Raw genomic sequence first — 26,914 nt, 5'->3', positions numbered from 1 at the left:
ACCTTTGTATTGACGATTTGGTGTGAATATCATATCTTGTAACTTATACTATAGTGTGTGGTAAGGAATTCTAAATTCTATAGTTTTAATTGTAATAAATAGGTATCTTGATAGTTCAAATCACATAGGTTGGTATTAGATAATTTTATTATCTATTATAATTAACTTATAACTTTACAAACTTAACAATAAAGCATAACACATATATGACTTAAACTTGAGAGCATAATACATAAAATGTACACCTGATAGGCTAGTACATATTATTGCTGCATACCTAGTCAGGTAGAGCAGTGTTATTAATGCATTTAAGTATATTAGTTAGTATTCTTAATTATATTGAATTTAAACAGAAATAATGTCCCATGCTAGAGCAGCAAAACAACAGGCTATCAAGAGAATCATAGGCAAAGAACAAGATTTGCTTCTTATATGTAAGATCAATTGATATGAGAGTCGCAATATGGCCTGAGTCACCCTTGCACCAGAAAACACCACCACAACAACAACAACAGGTTAAAAGCAGCAGGAGTGCTGTGGCTTGGGGGAGAACTGAAGGGGGCAATTCTCCTACAAATTATGGACTGAAGAAATGTACTGTTTGTACAATGTGTGAGGACTTTTCTGGAAGAGGACAGGATATAGCCAAGCCTCCGTAGCCAGGTGGGAAGGAGCAGCAGTGCGTAGCACACGCTTCTTGATTAGACCGGGGTTCGAGCCCGTCACCACCAAATACGGAGGATGCGGAAAGGTCATTCAGGGAATGACCACCGCATATCCCGGAGCAATATGGCCTTAGTTGCTAATGCTCCTAAAAACCAAATAATAACAACAACAACAACATATAGCCAAGAGGAATGTCTTTGTGTGTGCTTGGTGAAGAGAGTGTGGAGAAATGAGGTGCCAACTCAGTGCTGTGATGGGCCTTTATGACAGCTCGAAGAGTAGGGTGAATACCCTTGAAGGTATTAAAATGGTGGGCCCATCAAGCTCTCAGCTGCCCAACTCAATGCTAGGGCTCATACCTGAGCATCAGGCAGCAGAGCAGCAAATCCCAGGGCAGAATGTCCATAGGAGACACCACACTAGAAAAGCATTGTTGGTGACTATAATGTCAGGGAAGCAGGAAATACATCGTGAAAAAAAGCATAAGTGACATAGCATATGTCTTCAACATTTGACATATCCTATTTCATATCCTGAAATAGGATATGAAATAGGATCTCTTTTCAACTTTTACCAGTAACAAAAGTTGAAGACATTGCAGAGCAGATATCATCTTTTAAGGGTACAAAAGGCTTAAATCAACTGATTTAAGGCTGATAGCTTATTTCAGATGGATATACTTTTAGCAACCTAAAATAAACTAAATTTTCAACTTTCATGCAGAATACTTTCAATTAAGGCATGGAGATAAATGGATAAGGAATACAGTTTTTTTTTTCACATGGCTCTAACAGAGCCCAAACAACATTTATTGTGTGTGTGTGTGTGTGTGTGTGTGTGTGTGTGTGTGTGTGTGTGTGTGTGTGTGTGTGTGTGTGTGTGTGTGTGTGTGTGTGTGTGTGTGTGTGTGTGAGTGAGTGAGTGAGTGAGTGAGTGATATTGGAACTTTGGAAACACCTGGTATTTTCTAGATATTACAATGTACCAATATTAAATTATAATCAAATTATTAACCGATTAAAAATATACACATATTTTTATATTTTTTTTCAAATACCAGAATTTTATCATCTTTATTTTTTTCCCATAATTCTTCATGTTTCTTGAAAGAATCCAGTACTTTTTGAATGTCAGAATGTGAATTAGTGATAGCAGTACTAAGTGAATTCTTTAATCTCCCAATATCTGGATAATCTATAATACGGGCATAGAAAGGATCTTCTTGCTTAACTCCTGTTTTGTCCTCCACTTGTTTATAACCAGATGCTATGAAATATTAAAAAGACATATTAACAATTAAAAGTAATCTTGTTTTGAGAGGCTGATATTAAGGTGGCACAGAACAGTACAATACATACATACAGATCTGTTAAAGTTTTAATTATTATAACTATCAGTAATCATGACTTTGGTTTTTTCCTATTCAAGCAGTTCCTGGTAAAACCAGAAACTGCTTGAATAGGGACAAACCAAAGTCAAACCACTTGAGTGTTCTGTTTGGGAAATGTGCATTGAAATGAATGGATAGTAATGCTATATATATATGGTCAATGAGCTATACTGACTGACTGAAAAGGCCCTTTTACACCTCTCTGCAGAAAATTAATTTGATTAACTTAATAATTTTAATAGCCTTCTGTCATAATCACTTTCACTTTACAGTTTATGCATCATTTCCTGGCTCAACTTTGAATGCAGCATTAAGACTACTGTTTTTTAACCCTATTACTGTTAATTGCATGCTGGCAATAAGAGATTTATTTTATAAGAGTAAAATAGTGATGTGAAATACTCTTCACTGAAGTAATAAGCATGAAAGCATGAAATTTATAATAATTTGGAAAACTTTAGCCTCTACTATATTCATCTCTCAAAGTAAAGCAAAAGAATGTTGGCAAGGAACCATATTAAACAGACTAATTATTTTGGGTACTTTAGTTTTCATTTAACTCTTAAAAAACGCAATAATTCTTAATTAAACATGTAATAATTCCAAATTATCCATAATTAAAATCAAATAAGCAGACAGAGAGTGTAAAAAATTTAAATCCTTTCCTTTCTCTTCTCATCTTTCATTGTAACATCTGGAATAAAATATCCAATGCATTTTATTTTTTAAAATGTTTCTAAAAGCAATTAACTATAACCACTATATCAGAAAAATGAAGTAAACATATATATAAACAATACATATGTACATATATGCAATATATACAATGTTTCTAAAAATAATTAGTTATAACCACAATATTCTTCCATTGACTGGAAATACTATCCAGAGTGCAGTGACGATAGCACATTGCACTCTGTAAGATCCAAATCTTACATAAATTTGGTGCTATGTTTATATAATTATATTTTAATTTTTAATTGTTTTGGGAAGGAAGGATATATGAAATGGTAGCAGAAAGGAGTAGATTTGCATAAGGGGAAGCAATCAGTGGAGCCTTGTAATTTCAAAGAATGGAGGAAATTATGTTTATTTTGGTCATTGAGGGAATGCCATCAGTAAAGAATAGGTAATAGGGATGACATTAAAAGGAGAAAGGAAATAAGCACTTTGAGAAAATAAACCATATGTAGTAAACATGAGAATTGTAACCATTGGGCCAAGTGGTCCAATGTGAGGACCCTCAAACAAGGAAGTGGGAAGCAATATTGGAAAAATAGTACAAATAAGATGAAAGAGACAAAGCAAATCCAGATCATGATGTACTACACTGCAAGAGAGTAAAAATCTAGTATTCTGAGAAGTCTCCAATGGGGTAACTTTGTTCTAGAGTTGTGGGAGGATGGTGGGGACATGTTGAAATAGCACATGAAAGGGCCTACTGACAAGTTTGCTGTCAGGTGGCAGAGATAGAAAATACCTGTTATTTCCATGGGAAACGGGTCCCAGAAAGAGAGAGTAATGTGCAACTTGAGAAAATAGGGCAGGCAAATGAGAGGAGAGGAAAGAAAAGAAAAAAATAATAATAAATTGCAAGATGTTCTATTGGCAACATGTGACAGAGAAAAGAGTTATGGAAAAAAACAGTTTCAGATGGGAAAAAAAAAAAGAGGAAAGTAATGTGAGACCAGAGTCGAAATAGATAGTAATACAGTATGGAGTGGTGGAGATAAGAAAAAAATAGTAAAGTTTTTGTGAAAAATGGCATCAACCGTGAGTGTATGCTGTACACGGAAGAAATGAAGTCAACCACGAAACCTTGCCGTAAGATGGACAAGGTAAATGCAGTGGTAGAGTAGTTTAAGAATAAGAATGACAGGCATGAGTTATATTGAAGCTTAACTGGAAGAGAACAGAGTGCCCAGAAATCTTTCGCTGAGTGACGACATTTTGGAGCAAGTATCGCAAAAGCCAGCAGAAATCGACGGACCAGAAAAATGGAGGTAACCTTATGTGAGTATGCCAACCTAACCATATCCAATACACAGGAAGCTAGAGACTTTCCTTGGAATAGTGCATGTTCTCAGAGAGTTCCAGCTAAGAAAGAAGATTACAATAACCACGAGAAGGAACAGAAAGAGGCTTTCGGCAGAATCAGCTATATCTTTTGACTGGACAAATAAATTCATATAATTTGGGAATAGTACATCCCTAATCAATATACTTGCACGAATCATTTCTAATGATTCATACAAGTCTATTTATTAGGGGTGTACCTTCGGAAGAAGGAAAAAGGGGATCAATTGCTTTAGCTGATATGAAATTAAGGTTAATTTTACTTGGGAATTAATGCAAGAGATGAAAGAGTACAAAGAGAGTGAAGAGAGGTTCTGTGAGGTACAGCCATTGGTATCAGATATGGTTTTGACATATTATATTGGTTAACTGTAATTCTGATTTGGTAAGTAAAAAGAAGAAAATTATTGTAATTGTGAAGGGGAATTTTTTTCTAGGTGTCACTTGTAGATGCTGAGATTATTTAAATCCAGTCGGATATAAATATAAAGTAAAGCGATTTGTAAAATTTTTCCAGAATGGAGAGAGTGAAAATACTGTTAATGTATAGTTGGGTTATGAGTCTGTATGACATTGTGATTAATTCATCTGAAGATTGAGAAGGCTGTTATCTTCTGAGTAACACTGTCATGAAAATGGCTCGTGGAGAAAGACTGTTTTGTTTGTTATTTCATTTTTAGGAGCATTAGCAACTAAGGCCATATTGCTCCGAGAATATATGGTGATCATTCCCTGATCTTTCCGCATCCTCCGTATTTGGTGGTGATGGGCTCGAACCCTGGTCTAATCAAGAAGCGTGTGTTACACACTGCTGCTCCTTCCCACCTGGCTACGGAGGCACCAGAAAGACTGTGTGTGTGTGTGTGTGTGTGTGTGTGTGTGTGTGTGTGTGTGTGTGTGTGTGTGTGTGTGTGTGTGTGTGTGTGTGTGTGTGTGTGTGTTTTAATGCTGCATATCCTATGAGTTCACACCTTTTTCGAGGGCCAGCTACCAAAATCAAAGGATAAAGCAGCAAGAAATGAGGCCTCTGTTTCTGACATGAACTATACACAGCAAATGGTAGATATATTGCCTCAACTTCCTACAAGATCTTGCCAATATATAAACTGCAGAACTCACTCTGGAAAAAACCAATAATAATAACCTTGCAGCCAACTACCTTCATTTAGATATAGATCTTAATAGTACTCAGGCCACAGTCAGCATATAAAATAAATGTGAAGCCTTCAACTTCAATTTATTCAACTTACATTGGCATTCTAATATCTCAAAAAGGTACATGCTAATATTATTCTATCTCAATATATATGGATAGCCACTATATGTAATAGCAAAAAATTGGTAGTTAACAATATCAGAAATCTCTACAATAAGCTTCTAGAAAACCAATTTCTAACAGCCTACCTGTATTACCATATCAAAAAAGCACTACTTATTATCCAACATAAAAAGTTGATTAACTACAGAATAGTTATCAACGATACCATGACTAATTGATATTATAGTCTATTGTATAGTCTATACTCTGAGCCTCTTTGGTGTCTTACAACTTAGAAAACATGATATTATAGTCTATTGTATAGTCTATAAGGGTCCAAAGACTGGTAACTCGGCTGGTGGGATTGGCAAAGTTGGCATCCATATGAGGAAAGGCTTCAAATATGTGGACTGCACAGCTTGGAAACTAGGCACCTTAGAGGAGACCTGATTGGGGTGTTTATGCTCTGAGAGGCATAAGTAAAATGAATGAGGACAAAATTTTCACGGTTATAAATGATTCTAGAACTAGGGGACATAATTTCAAGTTTCTCAGTTCTTTCACTTCAGATGCCTTCAGCTTTATGTGAAATCCTTCAAAATCTTCATTTTGTTCAGATTGTAGATCTGCAAACATCACGTTCAGCCATAACTTTTGCCATGCTCTTAAAAGAGTTACAGGCTTGACTGCATTCCATGCAGTCTCAAGTGAAAATGTTGCATCTTTGATTGTAAAACTGCATTGAAATTCTGAAGGGTCAACATTTTTATTCATCATTTTCATCATAAAATCATTTTTATAGCGACATTTAAAGTTCCTAATGACTCCTTGATCCATTGGTTGAATTAATGGTATTACATTTGGTAGCAAGTAAGTAACATGCAAAAATATTTCTGCAATTAGGCACTAATTTTGATTCGTGCTAGTCGGCCCTGCAACTGTCGAGAAGTAGCAGACACTTTGTATTTGCAGGCTTCCCCAATTTTCTCAAGTTCTGACAAACTGATGGAACAAAATCATGAACAAATCAATCGCAAAATATATCTTTGTCCATCCAAGCATTCTTTTGGGATTATAGGTCACAGGTAAGTGCAGAATTCCTTTAAAGGCCCATTGGCGGTGAAATTTGCCAATCACCAAACGCTTAATTTTATGCTGACCTGAAGCATTAGCACACATAAGAATGGTTATTCTTTCCTTATTAAGCTTAAACCCTGTTGCATTTCATTCTTGGTTTCCAGCCAAAGTTTCTGTGGGCAAACACTTCCAGTAAACTGCTGTTTCATCAGCATTATAAATTTGATTGGCTGTAAGGTCATAGTCAGATACAATTTTTTCAAATGTTGCACTATATTCTGTTGCTGCTTGTGTACCAGCCGACTGTCTTTCTCCAGCAATATCTAATTGTCTAATACCATGACGAGTCTTCTGATCATTTTAGCAAAAACCATTCATACAACACTTTATTGAGATTCTCTAATTTTGGCTGATGTAAACTTTTTCTCTCAGCAATTTTATTGTAAGGCTCAGACGAAGCTATGAATTCTAGAATTTTATTCTTTGCCTTTTTTATATCATAAATTTTAGACTTTCCAATGCTGTATGTTTCCATTAAAACAGCATTGCTCACACGCCACTTTCTAGTTTCTTAATTATTGCAAGTTTGTCACTCAGTTTCAATATGTTCTTCTTTCAATTCACACCACAGGTTTATCTATTTTATGAGCCATTATTATTGGCTTGTAAATATGTATGCTATATATGGTAACTGGAAAGAGTAGGAGAAAAATTATAGCGTTGCCACCTTTTGATTGCTCTTTTCAAAATGGTGACTGTGAGCTCGCTTGTTGTTGCTGGGCATCTGTGGCACTCACGCATGCGCGCACACACACACGAAAGTCCACTAAATTTAAAAAGTTTGTGAGTTTTCGAAAAGTCTGGATTCTCTGGTGGTCCAGATTTTTGGACTTTTATTGTATTTCACATTATTTTGGCTCTGCGTTATCAAGTGGGCACCGGTCTAAATTTATTATTTATTGGGTTTTAATTTTGGCTACATTTTCCCTATATCTAATATTTTTATAAATAATGTTTTTCACACATTTCCCTACCATGTATCTTTTGTCTATGTTATTTATTTGTTTCTTTGCTCTTTTTATGCTTCTCTCTCTCTCTCTCTCTCTCATATATTGCTTTTATACTTTTATAAGTTACATGACGTGCTGTTGGATACTGCCTTCGCAGCCACTTACATTCAGGTATGCTTTTTCATTTCTTTATTTCTTTTTCCTAATTTTTATTATTATATATTACTAGGGCTTCCTAATGGGCCAGTGATGCGCAACACAAAGCCTCTTTCAAACCCCACTTTCACATTAGTGTGGCCCATTTAACAGGACTCTGACAACCGAGTATTGCCAGGATATATAGGAATTTTTCTAGCAGGAATAAGGAGGTGATTATTCCCTTGTAATAGGCTGGTTACTCACTCACACACTAGCAAGGCTTTTGTGGATTTATTGGATGATTGTTTTCTACATAAGCATGTTCGGGAGGAACTAGAGGGAGTAATACTCTTGATTTGATTATCAGTAGTGATTCTTCATGCATTAAGAATCTGCAGGTAAATGAACCACTAGGTGGCAGTGATCACAGTGTGCTGAAGTGGGATTTACTCAAAGAGGTAACTACCATTAGGGGGTAAAGGGAAGGGTTATTGCTTTCGTAAAGGCGACTACGATGGACTGAGACAGTATTTAAATTCTATACAGTGAGACCAACTGATGATGCTACCAACAGCAAATTCAAAATGGGAAGCATTCAAAGAACTTATCTTGGAAGCTACTAGGCTTTACATACCAAATAAGAAATATTGTTCAAGGTTTAGGCCTAAGTGGATGTCAGATGAACTAATGAGACATATGGCAGAGAAGAAAAATGCATGGGATACATACAAATTAACACGTGACACAGAAGCCTATGATAGATACAAGTTGATCTGTAACCAAGTTACAAAGGAGGTTAGGCAGGCGAAGGCAGATTACAAGAAATCTTTGGCAAGGGATGCAAAGAAAAACAGCAAAGAGTTCTTTACTTATGTAAACTCTAGAAGGAAGGGGATGAATCAGATTGGTCCACTTGATATCGATGGGTCAACTGTTGATGATCCTGCTCAGGTAGCTAACAAACTGAATGAATATTTTGCATCGACATTCACACATGAGGAGTTATTCAGCGAGGGGAATGCTTGATTTGATTTTGATTTGATTTGGGTTTTATTGGCGCATACGAGGGGAATGCCAGAGGTGTATTCAACTCTAGCAGTAAGCTAGAGAATCTTGTAATAACTGAGAGTAAAGTGGAGGAGAAATTGTTGAAGATAAATACAAGAAAGGCACCTGGGGTGGATGGGATCTATCCAGTTATATTAAAGGAGGCAGCAAAGGAAGTAAGCAAACCCTCAGCCATAATTATTAGAGCTTCCTTGGACTCAGGGGAAGTACTCATGGACTGGAGATGTGCAAATGTGACCCCAATTCACAAAGGAGGATCAAAGGGCGACACAAGTAATTATAGACCTGTTAGTTTAACTTCTGTTCCTGGAAAATTAATGGAAGCACTGGTTAAAGAAGCACTGCAGGAACATCTAGACAAGACTTCAGTTATATCTCAGACACAGCATGGTTTTGTTAAGGGAAAGTCTTGCCTGACCAATTTGATTGGATACTATGCTGCATTCACAAAAGAACTGGATGCAGGAAATAACTTTGATATTATATACTTGGATCTTAGAAAGGCTTTTGATACTGTTGCACATGGAAGACTGCTGCACAAATTGGAGCAGTGTGGCATTGGAGGCAAATTGCTGCTATGGATAAAGGGGTGGTTGAGGGGGAGAAGACAGAGAGTGGTAATCAATGAACACTGCTCATCGTGGACTAATGTTATTAGTGGAGTCCCTCAGGGTTCAGTGTTGGGTCCATTATTGTTTTCTGTATTTATAAATGATATTGATGATGATGGTATATCAAGCTTAATGTCCAAGTTTGCAGACGATACAAAGGTTGGCAGGGTTGTTAAGGACGCTACTGACGCTATGCTGCTGCTGCAACAGGATCTGGAAAGGTTGAGCAGATGGGCTGAGAGGTGGTAAATGAAGTTTAACATTGACAAATGTAAAGTACTACATATGGGAAACAGCAACCCCAGAGCAACGTATCAACTCTGTAGTGCTACACTGACAGTGGTAGAGAACGAAAAGGACCTGGGGGTAATTGTTCAGGCATATATGAAGTTTTCTGAGCAGTGCAGATGGACTGCAAGAGTAGCTCATGGTGTAATGTCAATGATATATAGCAATTTTTCTAGCAGGGATAAGGAGGTGATTATTCCCTTGTATAAGGCAATGGTCAGGCCACATCTAGAGTACTGTATACAGGTCTGGAGGCCTAATTTCAAGAAAGATGTAGAGCTGCTGGAACGAGTACAGAGAAGGGCAATAAGATTAGTGAATGGAACAAAGGGGCGCTCTTACGAAGAAAGGCTTAAGTTTTGCAAATTACAGTGTCTGGAGACTAGGCACCAGCGAGGTAATCTGAGAGAGGTGTATAAAGCCTTGAATGGTTTGAGCATGCTCAATGCTGATGGGATTCTTCCTCTCGCTCAGAATAATCACCTGAGATGGCATAAATTCAAATAGAGAAGAGACAGATGTAGGATAGATGTGTGGAAATTTGCCTTTAGCCAGCGGGTGGTTAATTGGTGGAACAGACTTCCATCTCTTGTCGTGGAAGTTGATAGCCGAAATAAGTTTAGGGCTCAGTGGACAGGTATTTTGAACGAACAGAGGGGTGAAGTGGAAGTGGTTTTTTTTTTTGGCTGATGCTGCATATGCTTGCTTTCTTGCATCAAATGCCTCTACTAATGTTAATGCTAATTACTTTCAGTTCTTTTATTATATTTATGTGTTTTATGTTCTTATTATATTTTATATTATTATATATAATAATAATAATAATATATTATATTATTATATATATATATATATATTGCTATTATACGCTACCCAAAAATTAATATCCAAAATTGCATATTTGCAAATAACTTTTATTTACGGGAAAACTAATAATATGTGCTGAAACCTTTAGCCTTTATGATAACTTCCAGTTTACAGGAATGCTCTCTACCAGTTTTTTTTGTAGATGTCCCCCAATATTTTCCACCCTTCAGCCTTCTGAGCAGCGACCAGTTCAGCTCTGTATTTTGAGCAGTCTAGTCTCACATGGACCCATTGATCCAATTCATCCCAGAGGTTCACACTATAAGACTGAGGTCAGTGTTCTGGACTGGCCAGTCCAAATTTTTAATGCTGAAGTCCTCAAACTAGTCCACACAATGAAGCAGAATGACATGGAACATCCCTGACCCAGGTATGGGCCTTCCTCAACATTCTGCTACAATGCAATACTGCCCAGGACATCTAGGTAGACCTCAACATTCAATAGCTTCATCTGGGTATCTGTCACACCTAGGCATGATGCAAGACTGTGAGACCACATACTGTGAATTGTCACTCAAACGCACAGCTTTTCATTGGTTTACGGTTCAAGAAGAGTGGGCCTTACACCAAGTGAAACGGCATTAGCTGGAGTGATTGGTGGTTTGTGATTGTGAATGACTGCATGATCACAGTAACCCATATCATGCAACATCCTACATACCGTGCTGGTGTTGACATGTGTCCTAATCATCTCACTGAGGGGCCCATGTGTGTAGCAACAATATTGACCTACATTTCATACAGACTATTCCTGTCTTGTTCTGTTAGCTTGGGAGATTTTCATATCGTTGCATGACAGTTTCAGTCCACTTCCATTTGCAGATCACATCAATGATCATCAACCTAGGGATCTTCAATGCCTTTGAAATGTCACATATGGATCAACTGCTTGTGTGGCACCCTATTTTCTCCATGCTGAAAGTCTGTTAACTTCTTTGATCGCAGCATCTTACATTCACAATCATACTGCTGTTTCATCGAAGGCCTTGTAGGCCTTCAAGGAAACAGCAGTATGACTGTGAATTGTAATTTCTGAAACAGAAAGTATACTTATAGTTGCGTTTGACCTGTGGTACTTGAGTAGTAAATGACCAACTATCAATGGAGTGATGTTCAAATATTAATGGCAAGGCAGTGTATATATGATTAGTTGGTTGGTAGCTTGATTTAGAGGTTTCAGCCACATCAACTACTTCTTTCATAGTGTTATTCCTGTGTTTTGTTTTGTTTTTTTATGGTATTCTCAAACACAAAGAGTTAAAATTTATTACTGCATATGTGCTAAGGTTTGAGAAGGAAGAATTGGACTTGAATTTCTGTAAATTATAATATTCAGGGATAAAGTAGAAGAAACAAATGAAGAAAAATTAGTTTGATAAATCTGGCCGGTAAGTCTTTAGAATGGTTTTTAAAAACATATGAATTGTGAGAAGAACTGCAGACATTTCAGAAAGTTTTGTTTAGACAGCTTTCTGGAAAGGATAATGTTTTGACAGGTCATACCCCTCCAATCCTCAGAATATTATAAAATTATTCTGTGAAGCAACAAACTCTGACAGTTTCCTTCCAATAATACTGTTCATTTTAGACAATATTTAATTTCTAAAACCTACCTTCCATATCAGCTTTTCTCTTTGATGCAACTATCTGGCCAATATTTGTAATATAAGTTGCACCTTTGTTTACTGCAGCCTGTAAAGTTTCTATATTTGGAGAAATAACCTAGAAAGGAAAAATAAAATAAAAATTTCACAAAATCTCACTACCTTTAAGATCTATTAAAATGATAGACTGTTTCAACTATCATGGCAGCTGAATAGACCACAAGAATAGATGCCATTATGAAATAAACTATAACTAAAATTCCTGGTTTGAAATTTTGACAGGTCTAGTCCTTACTTTCTAGAAGGCATCAATGTTACTTTGTCAGACATTACCTGAATGAGTCCACTCGACATTGGAAATATCCCTCAATAGTGACACATATTCATCACTCTTGACAGGCTAAACAATACTTCAAAACAATATCCTAATAGATGTCATGCAGGAACTCTGTATATATTTCTGTGATCTTTTATCTCAAATGTTCTTAAACTCATCTCATGCAAATTAGGTCTACTTTGGAATATCTATCCTCTCTTAATCTAGTCGTCCTTTTAAGCAGGCACCCTTGTAACAAGAGAGCAACAGAAGCTTGGATTCTATCAAAGCTGTACCTTCATTATTATTCAAATTTAATGTTTTAGTACAGTGCCTTATTAATGTGGCACTTCAAAACAATATCCTAATAGATGTCATGCAGGAACTCTGTATATATTTCTGTGATCTTTTATCTCAAATGTTCTTAAACTCATCTCATGCAAATTAGGTCTACTTTGGAATATCTATCCTCTCTTAATCTAGTCGTCCTTTTAAGCAGGCACCCTTGTAACAAGAGAGCAACAGAAGCTTGGATTCTATCAAAGCTGTACCTTCATTATTATTCAAATTTAATGTTTTAGTACAGTGCCTTATTAATGTGGCACTTGAAAGTTGTAAGTCTGAGTCTCATTCCAGATCAGGGGAAGTTATGGCAGCCATTGTTCTCAAGTTTGAGTTAATCAGTTTTAGGCAGAGGTTCAGGGTCTCCCTTCCTCCTGTGTACGTTATTTATTTATTTTTTTTTAATACAGGCATGGAAGACAATGAGAATGAAACTTTTGCATATAACCTTTGTAAATCATTAAGGGTTATGGATCTTTCTCTCAACAGTTGTCATCAGTATGATTCAAAACTGAAGTATAAATGTATAAGTGATATTTCTCTGAATAATTTAACAGAGTGTACACCATTTATTGTGATCATGGATAATGTTATTGTTAATGTAATGCTCCTACTTTTATGAAGTTCCAATAAGACATTTACTAATATGTAGAAAAAACATCATTTACTGTAATCTGCAAACAATATTTTTGTTATCACTTTTTGGCCTTACATCATTTATGACATATGCAAACATTATAGAGCAGTTCTCACTGATTCTGAAATCAGATGTTACAATTAACTATAGACACGAGCATGCCAGGAGTGTGCAGCACCTGGATGCAAAAATTTATATGGCACCCCATTAATTAAAAACATCAGAAAATAATATTCTAAAATTCAACGAATTTTACTTTTGGCCTCCTGGTGCCTGTGTGCATATCTATAGTCAGGGGTGTGCTGTCCACGCCCCTGACTATAGATGTGCTTAAACCTGTAACAAGTTATCTTATAACACATAACGAAAAACCATAATGACAAGTGACACTTGTCATCTCATAACCTGTAATGAAAATCTTGATATTTTGAAACACTGTGTCTGGAAGTTTAACAATTAGAATTCTTTAAGATTAATTTAAAATAAAAATAAAAATAAAAATACCCTTATCAACTGGAACAGTATTCCAGTGCATTTCAGCCCGATTCAAAGCAATGTATCATACTGTGATGAAGCAAGCTCAATCAGATGTGCAGTGCAGGTAATGTTTGTAAATCAAGTGACTTTCAATTCAAAAAACATATGTATTCCTGAGAAGTAATTCATATATAGCCAAGGGGGATGTCTTTGTGTGTGCACGATGTAAGGAGTGCAAGGAAATCAGGCGACAATTCAGCGTTGTTATGGGCCTTTATGAGACCTTGAAGGACAGAGTGGATGCCCTCGAAGGAAATAAATTGAGGGGCCCATCAAGCTCTCAGCTGCCCACATCAACGCCAGAGCTTGCACTTGGTCATCAGGCAACACAGGGGCAGCCCCCTAGGCAGAATGCGCTGGTCCCACAGGAACTAGTAGTTGTTGGTGACTCTATTGTCAGGGAAACGGGAAACATGCTTTGTAAAAAGGATAGGTGGAATAGGACCAGGGTATGTCTGCCAGGGGCAAAGGTTGATGACGTTGTAGAGCGGATATCATCTTTTAAGGGCACAAAAGGTGATATAGTTGTACACGTTGGCACAATTGACATTAAGAGTAGGAGACCGGCGGAATTACTTAGCAAGTACAGGTCACTGTTGAAAAAAAGCCATGAATTAGGGTTGAACTTGAAAGTGTCTGCAATTCTGCCCAGACACGATAGGAGGGAGTATTTGATGAGAGCCTTGTCGATCAATTCGGCCCTGGAGGGATTGTGCAAGGCTCAAGGGGTAGAATTTTTTTCAGCCTGGACTGTACTTGTTAACAGGAGAGATTGCTTCTACAGGGATGGGATACACTTAAATAGGAAGGGTGCAAGAATTTTTGCTGATGCTGTCGAGGCAGTGTTAGGTGGGTCGGAAAACTGCTAGTTGGGGGGGATACAAGGACTAATAGATTAACAGTAGCCACTGCCAGAGGTGGAAGTGATTCTTGCACTGCTTCTATTCAAATGAGCAGAAGTCTGAAAAACAAGATGCAGGATATTTCAGAGACTGCTGGTAGTCATTGCGTTACAAGTAAACACATGGGTTGTGTTAGGGTAGCTAAGAATAGAAACAGGTGCATGTATACCTGCGTGTACACCAATGCTAGGAGTTTGGTAAATAAATTTGATGAATTTGAGGTATTGCTCAAAACATCAAAGGCAGATATTGTTGGGATATCAGAGACGTGGTGTCACACAGATATAAGTAATGCGGAACTGGAATTTGGGGAATACAATGTATGTAGAAAGGATAGACAGGACAGGAGGGGAGGAGGGGTTATGCTATTAATTAAGAAACACATAAAGTCAAAGGAAGTGAAGCCAGTTGACATCGATGGACAGGGCAGTGTCGAGTCAGTTTGGTGTGACATAAGCATAGGGAAACCAAAATTGAGAGTAGGAGTGTGCTATAGGCCTAATGACTCTGATGAGTATAATAATATATTGTACAGGGAAATAGAGTGGGCCAGTAAATCAGAGAGTCTTATAATGGGGGATTTTAATTTCCCAGATATTGACTGGAATTTGTGGGTTGGTCACTCGCACACTAGCAAGGCTTTTGTGGATTTATTGGATGATTGTTTTCTACATCAGCATGTTCGTGAGGCAACAAGAGGGAGCAATACTCTTGATCTGATTATCAGTAGTGATTCTTCATGCATTAAGAACCTGCAGATAAATGAACCACTAGGTGGCAGTGATCACAGTGTGTTGAAGTGGGATTTACTCAAGGAGGTAACTACCATCAGAGGTAAAGGGAAGGGTTTTTGTTTTCGTAAAGGCGACTATGATGGTCTGAGACAGTATTTAAATTCTATACAGTGGGACCAACTGATGATGTCACCAACAGCAAACTCAAAATGGGAAGCATTCAAGGAACTAATCTTGGTGGCTACCAGGCTTTACATACCAACTAAGAAATATTGTTCAAGGTTTAGGCCTAAATGGTTGTCAGATGGACTAATGAGACATGTGGCAGAGAAGAAAAATGCATGGGATACATACAAATTAATGGGTGACATGGAAGCCTATGATAGATATAAGTTGGTCTGTAACCAAGTCACAAAGGAGATTAGGCAGGCAAAGGCAGACTACGAAAAATCCTTGGCAAAGGATGCAAAGAAAAACAGAAAGGAGTTCTTTACATACTTGAACTCGAGAAGGAAAGGGATGAATCAGATTGGTCCACTGGATATTGATGGTTCAACAGTTGAGGATCCTGCTCAGGTGGCTAACAATCTAAACGAGTATTTTGCATCTACATTCACGCATGAGGAGTTATTCAGGAAGGAGAATGATGTAGGTAAAGTAAACATTGGCAGTGAGCTGGATGATTTTGTAATAACTGAGAGGAAAGTGGAGGAGAGATTGTTGAGGATAAACATAAAAAAGGCAAGTGGGGTGGATGGGATCTATCCAGATATATTAAAGGAGGCAGCAAAGGAAGTATGCAAACCCCTAGCCATAATTATGAGAGCTTCTTTGGACTCAGGGGAGGTACCCATAGACTGGAGATGTGCAAATGTAACCCCAATTCACAAAGGAGGATCAAAGGCTGACACAAGTAATTATAAACCTGTTAGTTTAACTTCTGTTCCAGGTAAATTAATGGAGGCACTGGTTAAAGAAGCACTGCAGGATCATCTAGACAAGAATTCAGTTATAGCTCAGACGCAGCATGGTTTTGTTAAGGGCAGGTCTTGCCTGACCAATTTGATTGGATACTATGATGTAGTCACAAAAGAACTGGATGCAGGGAATAACTTTGATATTATATATTTGGATCTTAGAAAGGCTTTTGATACTGTTGCACATGGAAGACTGCTGCACAAATTGGAGCAGTGTGGCATTGGAGGCAAATTGCTGCTATGGATAAGGGGATGGTTGAGTGGCAGAAGACAGAGAGTGGTAATCAATGGACACTGCTCAACGTGGACTAATGTTATTAGTGGAGTTCCTCAAGGTTCAGTGTTGGGTCCATTGTTGTTTTCGGTGTTTATGAATGATATTGATGATGGGATATCAAGTTTAATGTCTAAGTTTGCAGATGATACAAAGGTTGGCAGGGTCGTTAAGGACACTACTGACGCTATGCTGCTGCAACAGGATCTGGAAAGGTTGAACAGATGGGCTGAGAGGTGGCAAATGAAGTTTAACATTGACAAATGTAAAGTACTACATATGGGTAACAGTAATCCCAGAGCAATGTATCAACTCTGCGGTACTACACTGACAGTGGTGGAGAATGAAAAGGACCTGGGGGTAATTGTGCAGGCAGATATGAAGTTCTCTGAGCAGTGCAGACGAGCTGCAAGAGTAGCTCATGGTGTCTTGTCAATGATATACAAGAATTTTTCTAGCAGGGATAAGGAGGTGATTATTCCCTTGTATAAGGCAATGGTTAGGCCACATCTTGAGTACTGTATACAGGTCTGGAGGCCTCATTTCAAGAAGGATGTAGAGCTGCTGGAACGGGTACAGAGAAGGGCAACAAGATTAGTAAATGGAACAAAGGGTTGCTCTTACGAAGAAAGGCTTAAGTTTTGCAAATTACAGAGTCTGGAGACTAGGCACCGGAGAGGTGATCTGATAGAGGTGTATAAGGCTTTGAATGGTTTGAGCATGCTCAATGCCAATGGGATTCTTCATCTTTCTCAGAATAATCACCTCAGAGGGCATAAATTCAAATTGAGGAAGGACGGATGTCGGATAGATGTGCGGAAATTTGCCTTTGGCCAGCGGGTGGTTGGTTGGTGGAACCGACTTCCATCACTTGTTGTTGAAGTTGATAGCCTAAACAAATTTAAAGCTCAACTGGACAGGTATTTCGAACGAACGGAGGGGTGAAATGGGAGAGGGTTTTTTTTTTTTTTTTTTTTTTTTTTGGCTGATGCTGAATAAGCTTGCTTTCTTGCATCATATGCCTCTACTAATGCTAATGCATGTTTGTAAATCAGTAGTAATTTTTGTATACATTGATATAATGGGAGGATGCATGATAAAATTTTTAAGCCTTTCTTGCAGCATAAGTATTAAAATAGCCAAATGATGTAAGGAAGCCAGTGGTCAATGCATTCCTTATTTAATCCTCTGACAGGTGCGTAAATTTCCTTCTGGCTGATAGATGTCCTTAGAAGGACCCTTATCAACTGGAACAGTATTCCAGTGCATTTCAGCCCGATTCAAAGCAATGTATCATACTGTGATGAAGCAAGCTCAATCAGATGTGCAGTGCAGGTAATGTTTGTAAATCAAGTGACTTTCAATTCAAAAAACATATGTATTCCTGAGAAGTAATTCATATATGTTTGTAAATCAGTAGTAATTTTTGTATACATTGATATAATGGGAGGATGCATGATAAAATTTTTAAGCCTTTCTTGCAGCATAAGTATTAAAATAGCCAAATGATGTAAGGAAGCCAGTGGTCAATGCATTCCTTATTTAATCCTCTGACAGGTGCGTAAATTTCCTTCTGGCTGATAGATGTCCTTAGAAGACACCAGAGTGAACTTGGGGCCTAAACTAAGGACTGCCTCCTGTTCTTGTTAGTTTAGGCCCCAAGTTCACTCTAGTGTCTTCGAAACCCCCCACTGCGGAGATAGCAATGGGTATTGAACGGGCCATTAATAAGTTTCCTGAGCCTTTAGCTAATGAAATCCGGGTGAAGTCAGCTGCAGTGTTGGGTCAGGTGAGGAAGGCACCCCCGAATCTCAGCCTTAGTCAAAAGAGAGCTCTAGAGGAATTGAGAAGAGACAAAGGAATAGTTGTTTTACCAGCAGACAAAGGGAGATCAACGGTGGTCCTGAATACAGAAGATTATAATAAGAAGGCATTGGATCTTCTGCAAGATAATAACACTTATAAGGTGATCCAGAGGAACCCGTTGGTGGGGGCTGGAACGGCGAGTCAAACTGGTACAATCCTGGTTGAACACGGAGAAGATTTCCAAGGAGACTTACTGGTCATTACACACTACAGGTAGTCAACTCCCGCGATTCTACGGACTGCCAAAAATTCATAAGGCAGAAGTGCCCTTGAGACCTATAGTTTCATTTATAGGGAGTCCTTCCTATGCGCTATCAGGGTACTTGGCTAAATTAATTGCACCCATAGTGGGGCAGTCCGAATATGTTGTTAAAGACAGTAGAGAGTTTGTGAATTTTGTGGGGAATTTGACTATAAATGATGATGAGAGCATGATCTCTTTTGACGTTATATTTTTATTTACATGTATTCCTATTAGTCATGCAGTATATTGTGTAAAAATGGCATTGACCAGGGATGCCTCCCTTGGTAATAGATCACTTCTCGGTGTGGAAGACATTTGCACCGGGGTAGAATTATGTCTAGCTAGTACTACCATGTTGTTTCAAGGAACTATGTATAAGCAGGTTCGCGGTACTGCCATGGGTTCACCCATTAGTGCCACCGTGGCCAATTTGGCCATGGAGGAGTTGGAAAGTAGGGTTTTTAGTGGGTGTTCGTTTCCTATTAGGAATTGGAGAAGATATGTTGATGATACCTTTGCCCTGGTCCAGAAGGGGAGGGAGGATGATGCCGTTTGCTGGCTTAATAGCTTCTCCCAATTTATACAATTCACCTCAGAGGTGGAAACGGGTGGTACCCTGTCATTTTTGGATGTATTGATCTCCAGGGTGGGTTTTAGACTTAAGACGTCAGTTTTTAAAAAACCCATGTGTAGAGGTCAATACACCCATTTCAATTCAGCACAAGCTGGACAATACAAGAATAGTGTAGCAAAAGCTTTATTTGACAGAGTAAGATCACACTGTACCCCTTCTGAGGATAAAGAAAAAGAAATTAATCGTGTCACGGCAGAACTTAGAAAGTGCGGATACCCCCAGAGGATCCTGGATAGATATAGTAGAGGAGTGTCCGAACGTAGGGAGTCGTTCGTTCCGGTAGCCACCGCATACATCCCCTACTATCCGGGCCTTACTGAACATCTGGCAAGAATTTTACGGGGTTATGGGACACGCTGTGTACAGCTTCCCGGGCAGAGGCTGTGCACAGCTGTGTCTCAGGTCAAAGACTGCATACCAAAAGATCTTAGTAGTGGAGTGGTTTATAGAATAGGATGCCCAGATTGTGGGGAGTGTTATGTGGGGGAAACAAAACGACGGCTCAGGGATCGTCAGGGGGAACATTTAAATGCCATAAGAACCGCTGAATACAACAAGTCTGCTGTGGCTGAACATTTTTGGGAGAAGCAGCATCAAATCTCCCCGGAGGACGCTATTATTTTGGATCGTGCACATGGATACTGGGAGCGTAAATGGCTCGAGGGTTTACGGATTAGTTCATCCAGTAGGAATATCATGAATAGAGATAGAGGTATACGTATTAATCCTATCTTTGAAACAATTATATTAAGGTCGGATGAACGATTTTCTTTGCCACGTTCCCGAGACATTTCCGCTTCCAGTTCTGACCATGTGCCGATTGAACCACATGGAGAAATACCACGTGTGGAGGTACCGTGAGCCTGCTACTTAAGGAGATGTTGCAAGAAGTCATATCACTGTTGAAGAAGGGAGCTGACGCTCCCGAAAGCTTCAGGTTTTTAGCGCTTTTAATGTTTTATATTTTAGCAAATTTTATTGTAAATGATCTTTTATTACAGTTTTTAGCATTCCGCAATAGTTTATTGTAAATTTTTGTGTAAAGATTGTAGTCATATTAAATTTTAAATTTTATTCAATGGTCGGTGTATGAATTTATATATTTTTTAGACATGAGTTTTCCCGACCTCAGAGGCCTCTTTCAGGATACTGTATGTTTTTATATAATAAGTGGTCCATCCCCTCATAAAATAAAGCAGTGTATACAATATTTAATAAAGCAGTGTATGCAAATTTAATATCCCAACCATTACAAAAATTGACAGATTACTCAGTAATTTAGATTACAGTAACAAAATCATTTTTAAAGGACAATGTGGAATTCAAGGATTTTAACTATGAATAACAGACATGGTCTGATCATTAACCCTAACACTGGTGGCAGTAGACCACTGAGGTTCTTCTCAAAAATAATGAGCTTCCATTCACTGTTAGTTGAAGATAAAAATCCATGATTTTCTCTATACTATCCTAAAATATATTCAAATTTTTACTTGGTATGGTTTTCCCACCCCCCATCCCACAGGGTTATTGCATAACAGAACTTGTCCAGTCTTGCACTACCATGCTTGTTCTATTTTTACACACTGTACTGCTAGCGTGGGTAACTTCTAAGTACCTGACACTTAGAGCTGGGAATTATGTTTGTTTGTAGTTCAAGTTATTTACATAACTCTCTCACATGACCACCAACTGCAGGGTTAAAAGAGTATTATGATGCTGTGTAATGTTTCACATCACATTTTTAATTTTGTTGTACAAGGAAAATACAAGACGCATATCAGTGCCACTGAAGATAAGTCTGAGTCCTTATTTAAAAAAAAAAAAACAGGTTTGTGCATGCATGTATGTGTGTTTTGGGAGATGCTTATATAATTTAACAATCATGAGTTATGAAAAGAACCTTCTACACTGATGTCATAATGTTCATGCTTCAGATATCTGTCAACAATATGTTATTTTCATATGACTAACTGACTGAGAAGTTTCCAAGTATTTTTACTGGTATGGTTTACAAGGTGCATAACTTTTTATATGAGTAATGAAAGTACTGCACAATTTCATTTTCTTTCTCAACTAATGGAAAATAATACAAAATGGGAATATTTTGCAAGCTGGTTAGAGGAAAAATAATAAATATACTTACTAATTCTGGAACTACAAGTAGTATCTTTGCTTGGAAAAGTGCCACATGCTTAATTTTCTTTTCCATTTTCAATGCTTCCTTTTTCTTTGATGAGGAAGATGTGCTGTACTCAAAGTGGTATTTAATGTATATAAGAGATATTTTAATTTGTATAAACACACAACAAACAGTTTAATTAACAGTTAAACAGTATTTTTTAAAACTGAAATAAATTATGCTAAGGAAAGAAAAAGCTACAAAATAAAATTTACACATTTCATATATTAATAATTCACAGTAAAATGATTCTCAATATCACAGTAGAGATTGTCCCTAAACATCTGAAATCTTGTATGCACACCTGCACAATTTCATACTGTATATCTTTGACGAATAAAGATCTACCTTTTCATGATTATGTTTCTTAAAGTACACTTTACTAAAGTTAACATGATTCTAGTGTTAGTACAAGGCTACATTTAAAGAGTATAAATGTTCTTACAGGCAAGAAGTTTGCGATTTTTGCCAGCTGTCCAGCTACGTATGAAATATTTACAAGTGGCTAGTGACTAGTCTGGATAAGCTTCTGCTTCAACTATTTACATACAGGTAATTTAGCCACCTGGGTGAACTATGCCAGTGTGGAGAAACAGCAAATATTTTATTGTTTCCCCACATAATTTTGCTGTGTTGAATTCATTTCACAAATATACGTGGTCTCAATTCTAATCTCAACGATGTCCATTTCCACTTGCAGTCTGCCAAACCCCATGTACTTTTTCTGACAGAATCTCAGTTATCGGTTGATTCAACTACTGCTCATCTCAGATGCCCAAATTATTTGCTGTATGATTCCTTTCGCCTCAAAAGTGGTACTTGTGCATATGTCCGTTCTGACAATCCCTGTCAGAGACTTGGCAATTTGGAATCTCCTCTCTTTGATCTTCTCTGGCTTAAAATCTCTCTACCTCATTGTGTCAAATTCATCTGTTGTCTCTACCGTTCTCCCAACTCCAATCACTTGGAGCTCTCTGACTTCCTCTCTTTGCAACTTGACTTTCTCCAGTCCAACTTTCCTAACAGGTAATTTTCCTTGGTGATTTCAATGTTCACAACTCCAGCTGACTTCAGTTTTCTAGTCACACCGACCCAGCTGGACGAGATGCTGAGGCTTTTGCAATTACTAATGACATAGCACAGATTGTTCATTTACCTACAAGAATACTGGACAATCCTAATCATGCAGCCAATACACTTGATCTTTTTCTCACAAACAACCCTTCTAAGTACACGGTCGAAGTGAGAGGTCCTTTAGGCACTTCAGATCACAATTTAGTGATTGTCTCTTCTCCAATGGAACCTTTATCTCATGGCTATTCCCAACCTCGTGTTGTTTGGCATTACAAGAATGCAAAATGGAATGATCTGCGAGACTTCTTTTCTTCTTTTCCTTGGTTGGATTACTGTTTCAAAACTCCTGATGTCAACGTTTGCTCAGATTGTGTCAGTGAAATTATTCTTGCAGGAATGGAATCCTTTATCCCACACTCCACTTTAAAATCTCGTCCTTTATCTAAACTTTGGTTTTCCAATAAATGTGCTAAGGCTGTTCAAGAGAAGAATGTTGCATATCGTAATTGGCTTGTTTTTAATTCTTCAGTTTCATTTTCTGCCTACACCAAAGCTCGCAACAATTGTAAGGCAGTTATTAATCAGTCCAAACTAGAGTTTGAACAGGCTAAGAGTAGAAAACTTGCTTCTTGCCCTAATGGTAGCCGAGCATTCTGGGTTCTTGCCAAAGCTATTGGCATCCGGGGTGGTGCCCCCAAAACCTCTCTCAAGCTTCTTGATTCCATTCAGAAGAGGGCAGATAGGTTACTTAATGATTCATCTCTAACAGAGTCTCTCCACTCGCTATCTCATAGACGTACTGTTTCTGCTGCATGCCTCTTCTACAGATACTTCCATGGGCACTGTTCTTCTGAATTGGCTTCTATAATTCCTGCTCTCTCTTTCAAAACAGTCCGAACACGTGCCGCCACCAGCCAACATCCATTTACTGTCCAACTTCAAACCCACAGAACCAATTTTTTATCTTCCTCATTTATTCATTCAACTACTGTTTTCTGGAATAACCTTCTTTCATACGTATTTCCTGAAAATTACAATCTACAGAAGTTCATGTCCAATGTCAACAAATATCTTCTTTCGTCTTCTCAACCTCCAACCCAAGCACGGTACTAAGTACTATAGGTTCTAATACCTCTTGTGTTTGGGGTTCACATAAAAAAAAATAAATAAAATATGCATTAACTATCAATTTTATCCCTCTAATCTTTGATAATGAACAGTCACTGTTTATATCTTAGCAATAAACTCATACACAAACCATAAGAATAAGTATTTTACTGTAACTGAAAATTTACAAATTTAAATAAAATAAATAAAATTACTACACTATGTATTTACAAAAACTAATATTATAATAAATTAAATTATGTACATTGTGAAAACATTAAAACTGTAATAAAATCCTTGCAATAAAATATACTAAAATAAACCGGATTAAAAGCGATAAAAACCTGGAGCTTTCGGAAGCATCAGCTTCCTTCCTCAACAGTAACAAAACTTCCTGCAACACTTCCTTATATAACAGGCTCATGATACTTATACACGTGGTTCAGTCGGCGCATGGTCTGAACTGGAAGCGGAAACAGCTGACAATGGTTTCAAACAGGGGACGCATACGCACACCTCTGTCCCTATTCATGATATTGTTGTCAGATGAACAGATTCGTAAGCTCTCGAGCCACTTACGGTGCCAGAACCCATGCACTTGATCCACAATAACCGCATCCTCTGGGGATTTGTGATGCTGCCTCTCCCAAAAATGCTCAGCCACAGCAAACTTGTTGTAATCAGCACTTTTTACAGCATTTGCATGCTCCCCCAGATGATCCTTGAGCCATCGTTTTGTCTCGCCCACATAATATTCCCCCCACAATCTGGGCATTTTATCCTGTATACCATGTGCTATAAAAACCGCTGATTACAACAAGTCTGCTGTGGCCGAGCATTTTTGGGAGAGGCAGCATCAAATCTCCCCAGAGGATGCGGTTATTGTGGATCGAGTGCATGGGTTCTGGGACCGTAAATGGTTCGAGAGCTTATGAACCTGTTCATCCAACAATAATATCATGAATAGGGACAGAGGTGTGCGTATGCATCCCCTGTTTGAAACCATTGTCCTAAGTACAGATGAACGGTTTTGCGTGACACGCTCCCGAGCTGTTTCCCGCTTCCAGTTCAGACCATGCGCCGACTGAACCACATGTATAAGTACCATGAGCCTGTTATATAAGGAAGTTTTGTTACTGCTGAGGAAGGAAGCCGATGCTTCCGAAAGCTCCAGGTTTTTATCGCTTTTAATCCGGTTTATTTTAGTATATTAATATTTTCACAATGTACATAATTTAATTTATTATAATATTAGTTTTTGTAAATACATAGTGTAGTAATTTTATTTATTTTATTTTAATTTGGAAATTTTCAGTTACAATAAAATACTTATTCTTATGGTTGGTGTATGAGTTTATTTATTGCTAAGATATGAATTTGCCCAACCTCAGAGTCCTTTTCCAGGAAGTCAATGTTTATTCTCTGAGGAAAGTAACTATATCACTATGGAACATTAAAAGTTTACAGTCATTCCATAACAACTAGAAATTTAACTTAAATTAAGTATGTGCACCTACTGTATCCATGTGATGATATATAAATAATATACAGGAATACTCGCATAGCGCGGTTAATTCGTGACAAAAAAATACCGGGCCATGCAAAATCGCGCTGATCGAGGTATTATTAGTATGTATTTTAATGTAATGCATTCCGACAATTTGATTATATGGGTCGAGTTGCAAAAATATATAGATGTTTATTTACCATAAATTGATGCACACGAAGTTTTTGCAAAAAAAGAAATTAAAATGATAGAAATGAAAAATACTAGTAAGTACAGCACAAATGATTTTTATCGCAGTACGTACATACCAAAAGAATATAAGTGAAGTATGTACTGTATTTTTATTTTGAAAAATAACTGATCACCTTAGTTTGCACAGTTTTTTCTTCTTTTTATCTGCATATATCTCTTTATAACATCGAATGTCATTTTGCAACACCTGCCTTATTTTCGTACCTCGTTCAATGTTTGGATCTAGAACTCTCAGTGCCATTACATTTCTTCTTTCCACTCATATTTGCGTATAAAGGTGTAACGTTTTTAAAAAATAATCTTTAATAAAAATACACAGCAAAAAAATATTTTTACAGTTTACGCACAATCAACGACCTCACCCCTCGGAATCTAGAGTGTTTACTAATCTATCAAAGCTGGCAGAGTCCGTATATATTGGGAGTTGTGACAACAGTCAGTGTGGCCTTGAATCCATAATGCATTGGCCTATGTGCTGGCATTATAATACATACATATCAAATATATTGGTGCATAACACAGTTATTATTTATTTTTTTTTTTTTTTCAATTTGTAAACCACACTATAGGGAAACCCACACTGTTTAAAACTGTGCTATGCGAGGTATTCCTGTATATATCCACTATTTGCTACTTGCTTCAGGTTCTTTATACAGAGGCCAGTCAAATGTTGGACAAAGGTGCACAACTTAGTAAAATGACGACTCAATATCTTGTCCTTTAACACTGTATAACCAATATATTTGTAAATACAGAAATAGCTGCAAAAAGGCTTTTAATTTAAAAGCACTTGAATTAAAAAGTTCCGTTCAAATTCACCTTTGGCCTTACGACAGCCTCAATCCACCTCAGCATATTTATTACCAACTCATAGGGATTTACTTGTAGGGAATCAGCCAAAATCTGGGTACAAGTCTGGGTACGAGATTAGCCTGTGCGGACGAAACTCTTTGACGCTCTTGGAACAGAGAAGTTTTTCCTGATTTATTTTCTGATTTATTAGCTTAAATTGTCATATTAACTTATTTCTAGAGTAGCTTTATATTCCTAGTTATGATACTTAGTTTAAAGTTTAACTTAGACAGAGATTTTGTAGGTATTACTTAGTATCGGTAACGGTATCAAATCCACGTGTTACAAATTGAACGAGAGGTCTTTTTTTTTAACCAAATTTAGTCGATTTATTAACCAATTGTTATATTAAATTATCTTCTATAAGTAGATTATAGACCTAGTCAGGATCCTTAGTTTATTCTAAATTGAGATAGCGAGATTT

The 26,914-nt window shown here is 37.5% G+C and overlaps 1 protein-coding gene across 1 annotated transcript in view; it reads right to left on the bottom strand.

Moving 5' to 3' along the window:
* The window catches only part of LOC150085960 (dynein axonemal heavy chain 8-like), a 1,559,705-nt gene that overhangs the window by 1,203,026 nt on the left and 329,765 nt on the right, over positions 1–26,914 (bottom strand). The window contains exons 21-23 of the mRNA XM_090374756.1: positions 21,663–21,765; positions 12,063–12,171; positions 1,787–1,932 (exon numbers count right to left, since the gene is read on the bottom strand). Of these exons, the coding sequence (XP_090230882.1) occupies positions 1,787–1,932; positions 12,063–12,171; positions 21,663–21,765 (358 nt within the window). The remainder of the gene's footprint in view (positions 1–1,786; positions 1,933–12,062; positions 12,172–21,662; positions 21,766–26,914) is intronic.

Source organism: Mastigoproctus giganteus, chromosome 5, assembly GCF_048544385.1.
Source record: "Mastigoproctus giganteus isolate SK-2022 chromosome 5, ASM4854438v1, whole genome shotgun sequence".
Lineage (NCBI taxonomy): Eukaryota > Metazoa > Arthropoda > Arachnida > Uropygi > Thelyphonidae > Mastigoproctus > Mastigoproctus giganteus.
Note: the sequence above shows the minus strand (reverse complement) of the source record. Positions and strands in the feature narration are given on the sequence as shown.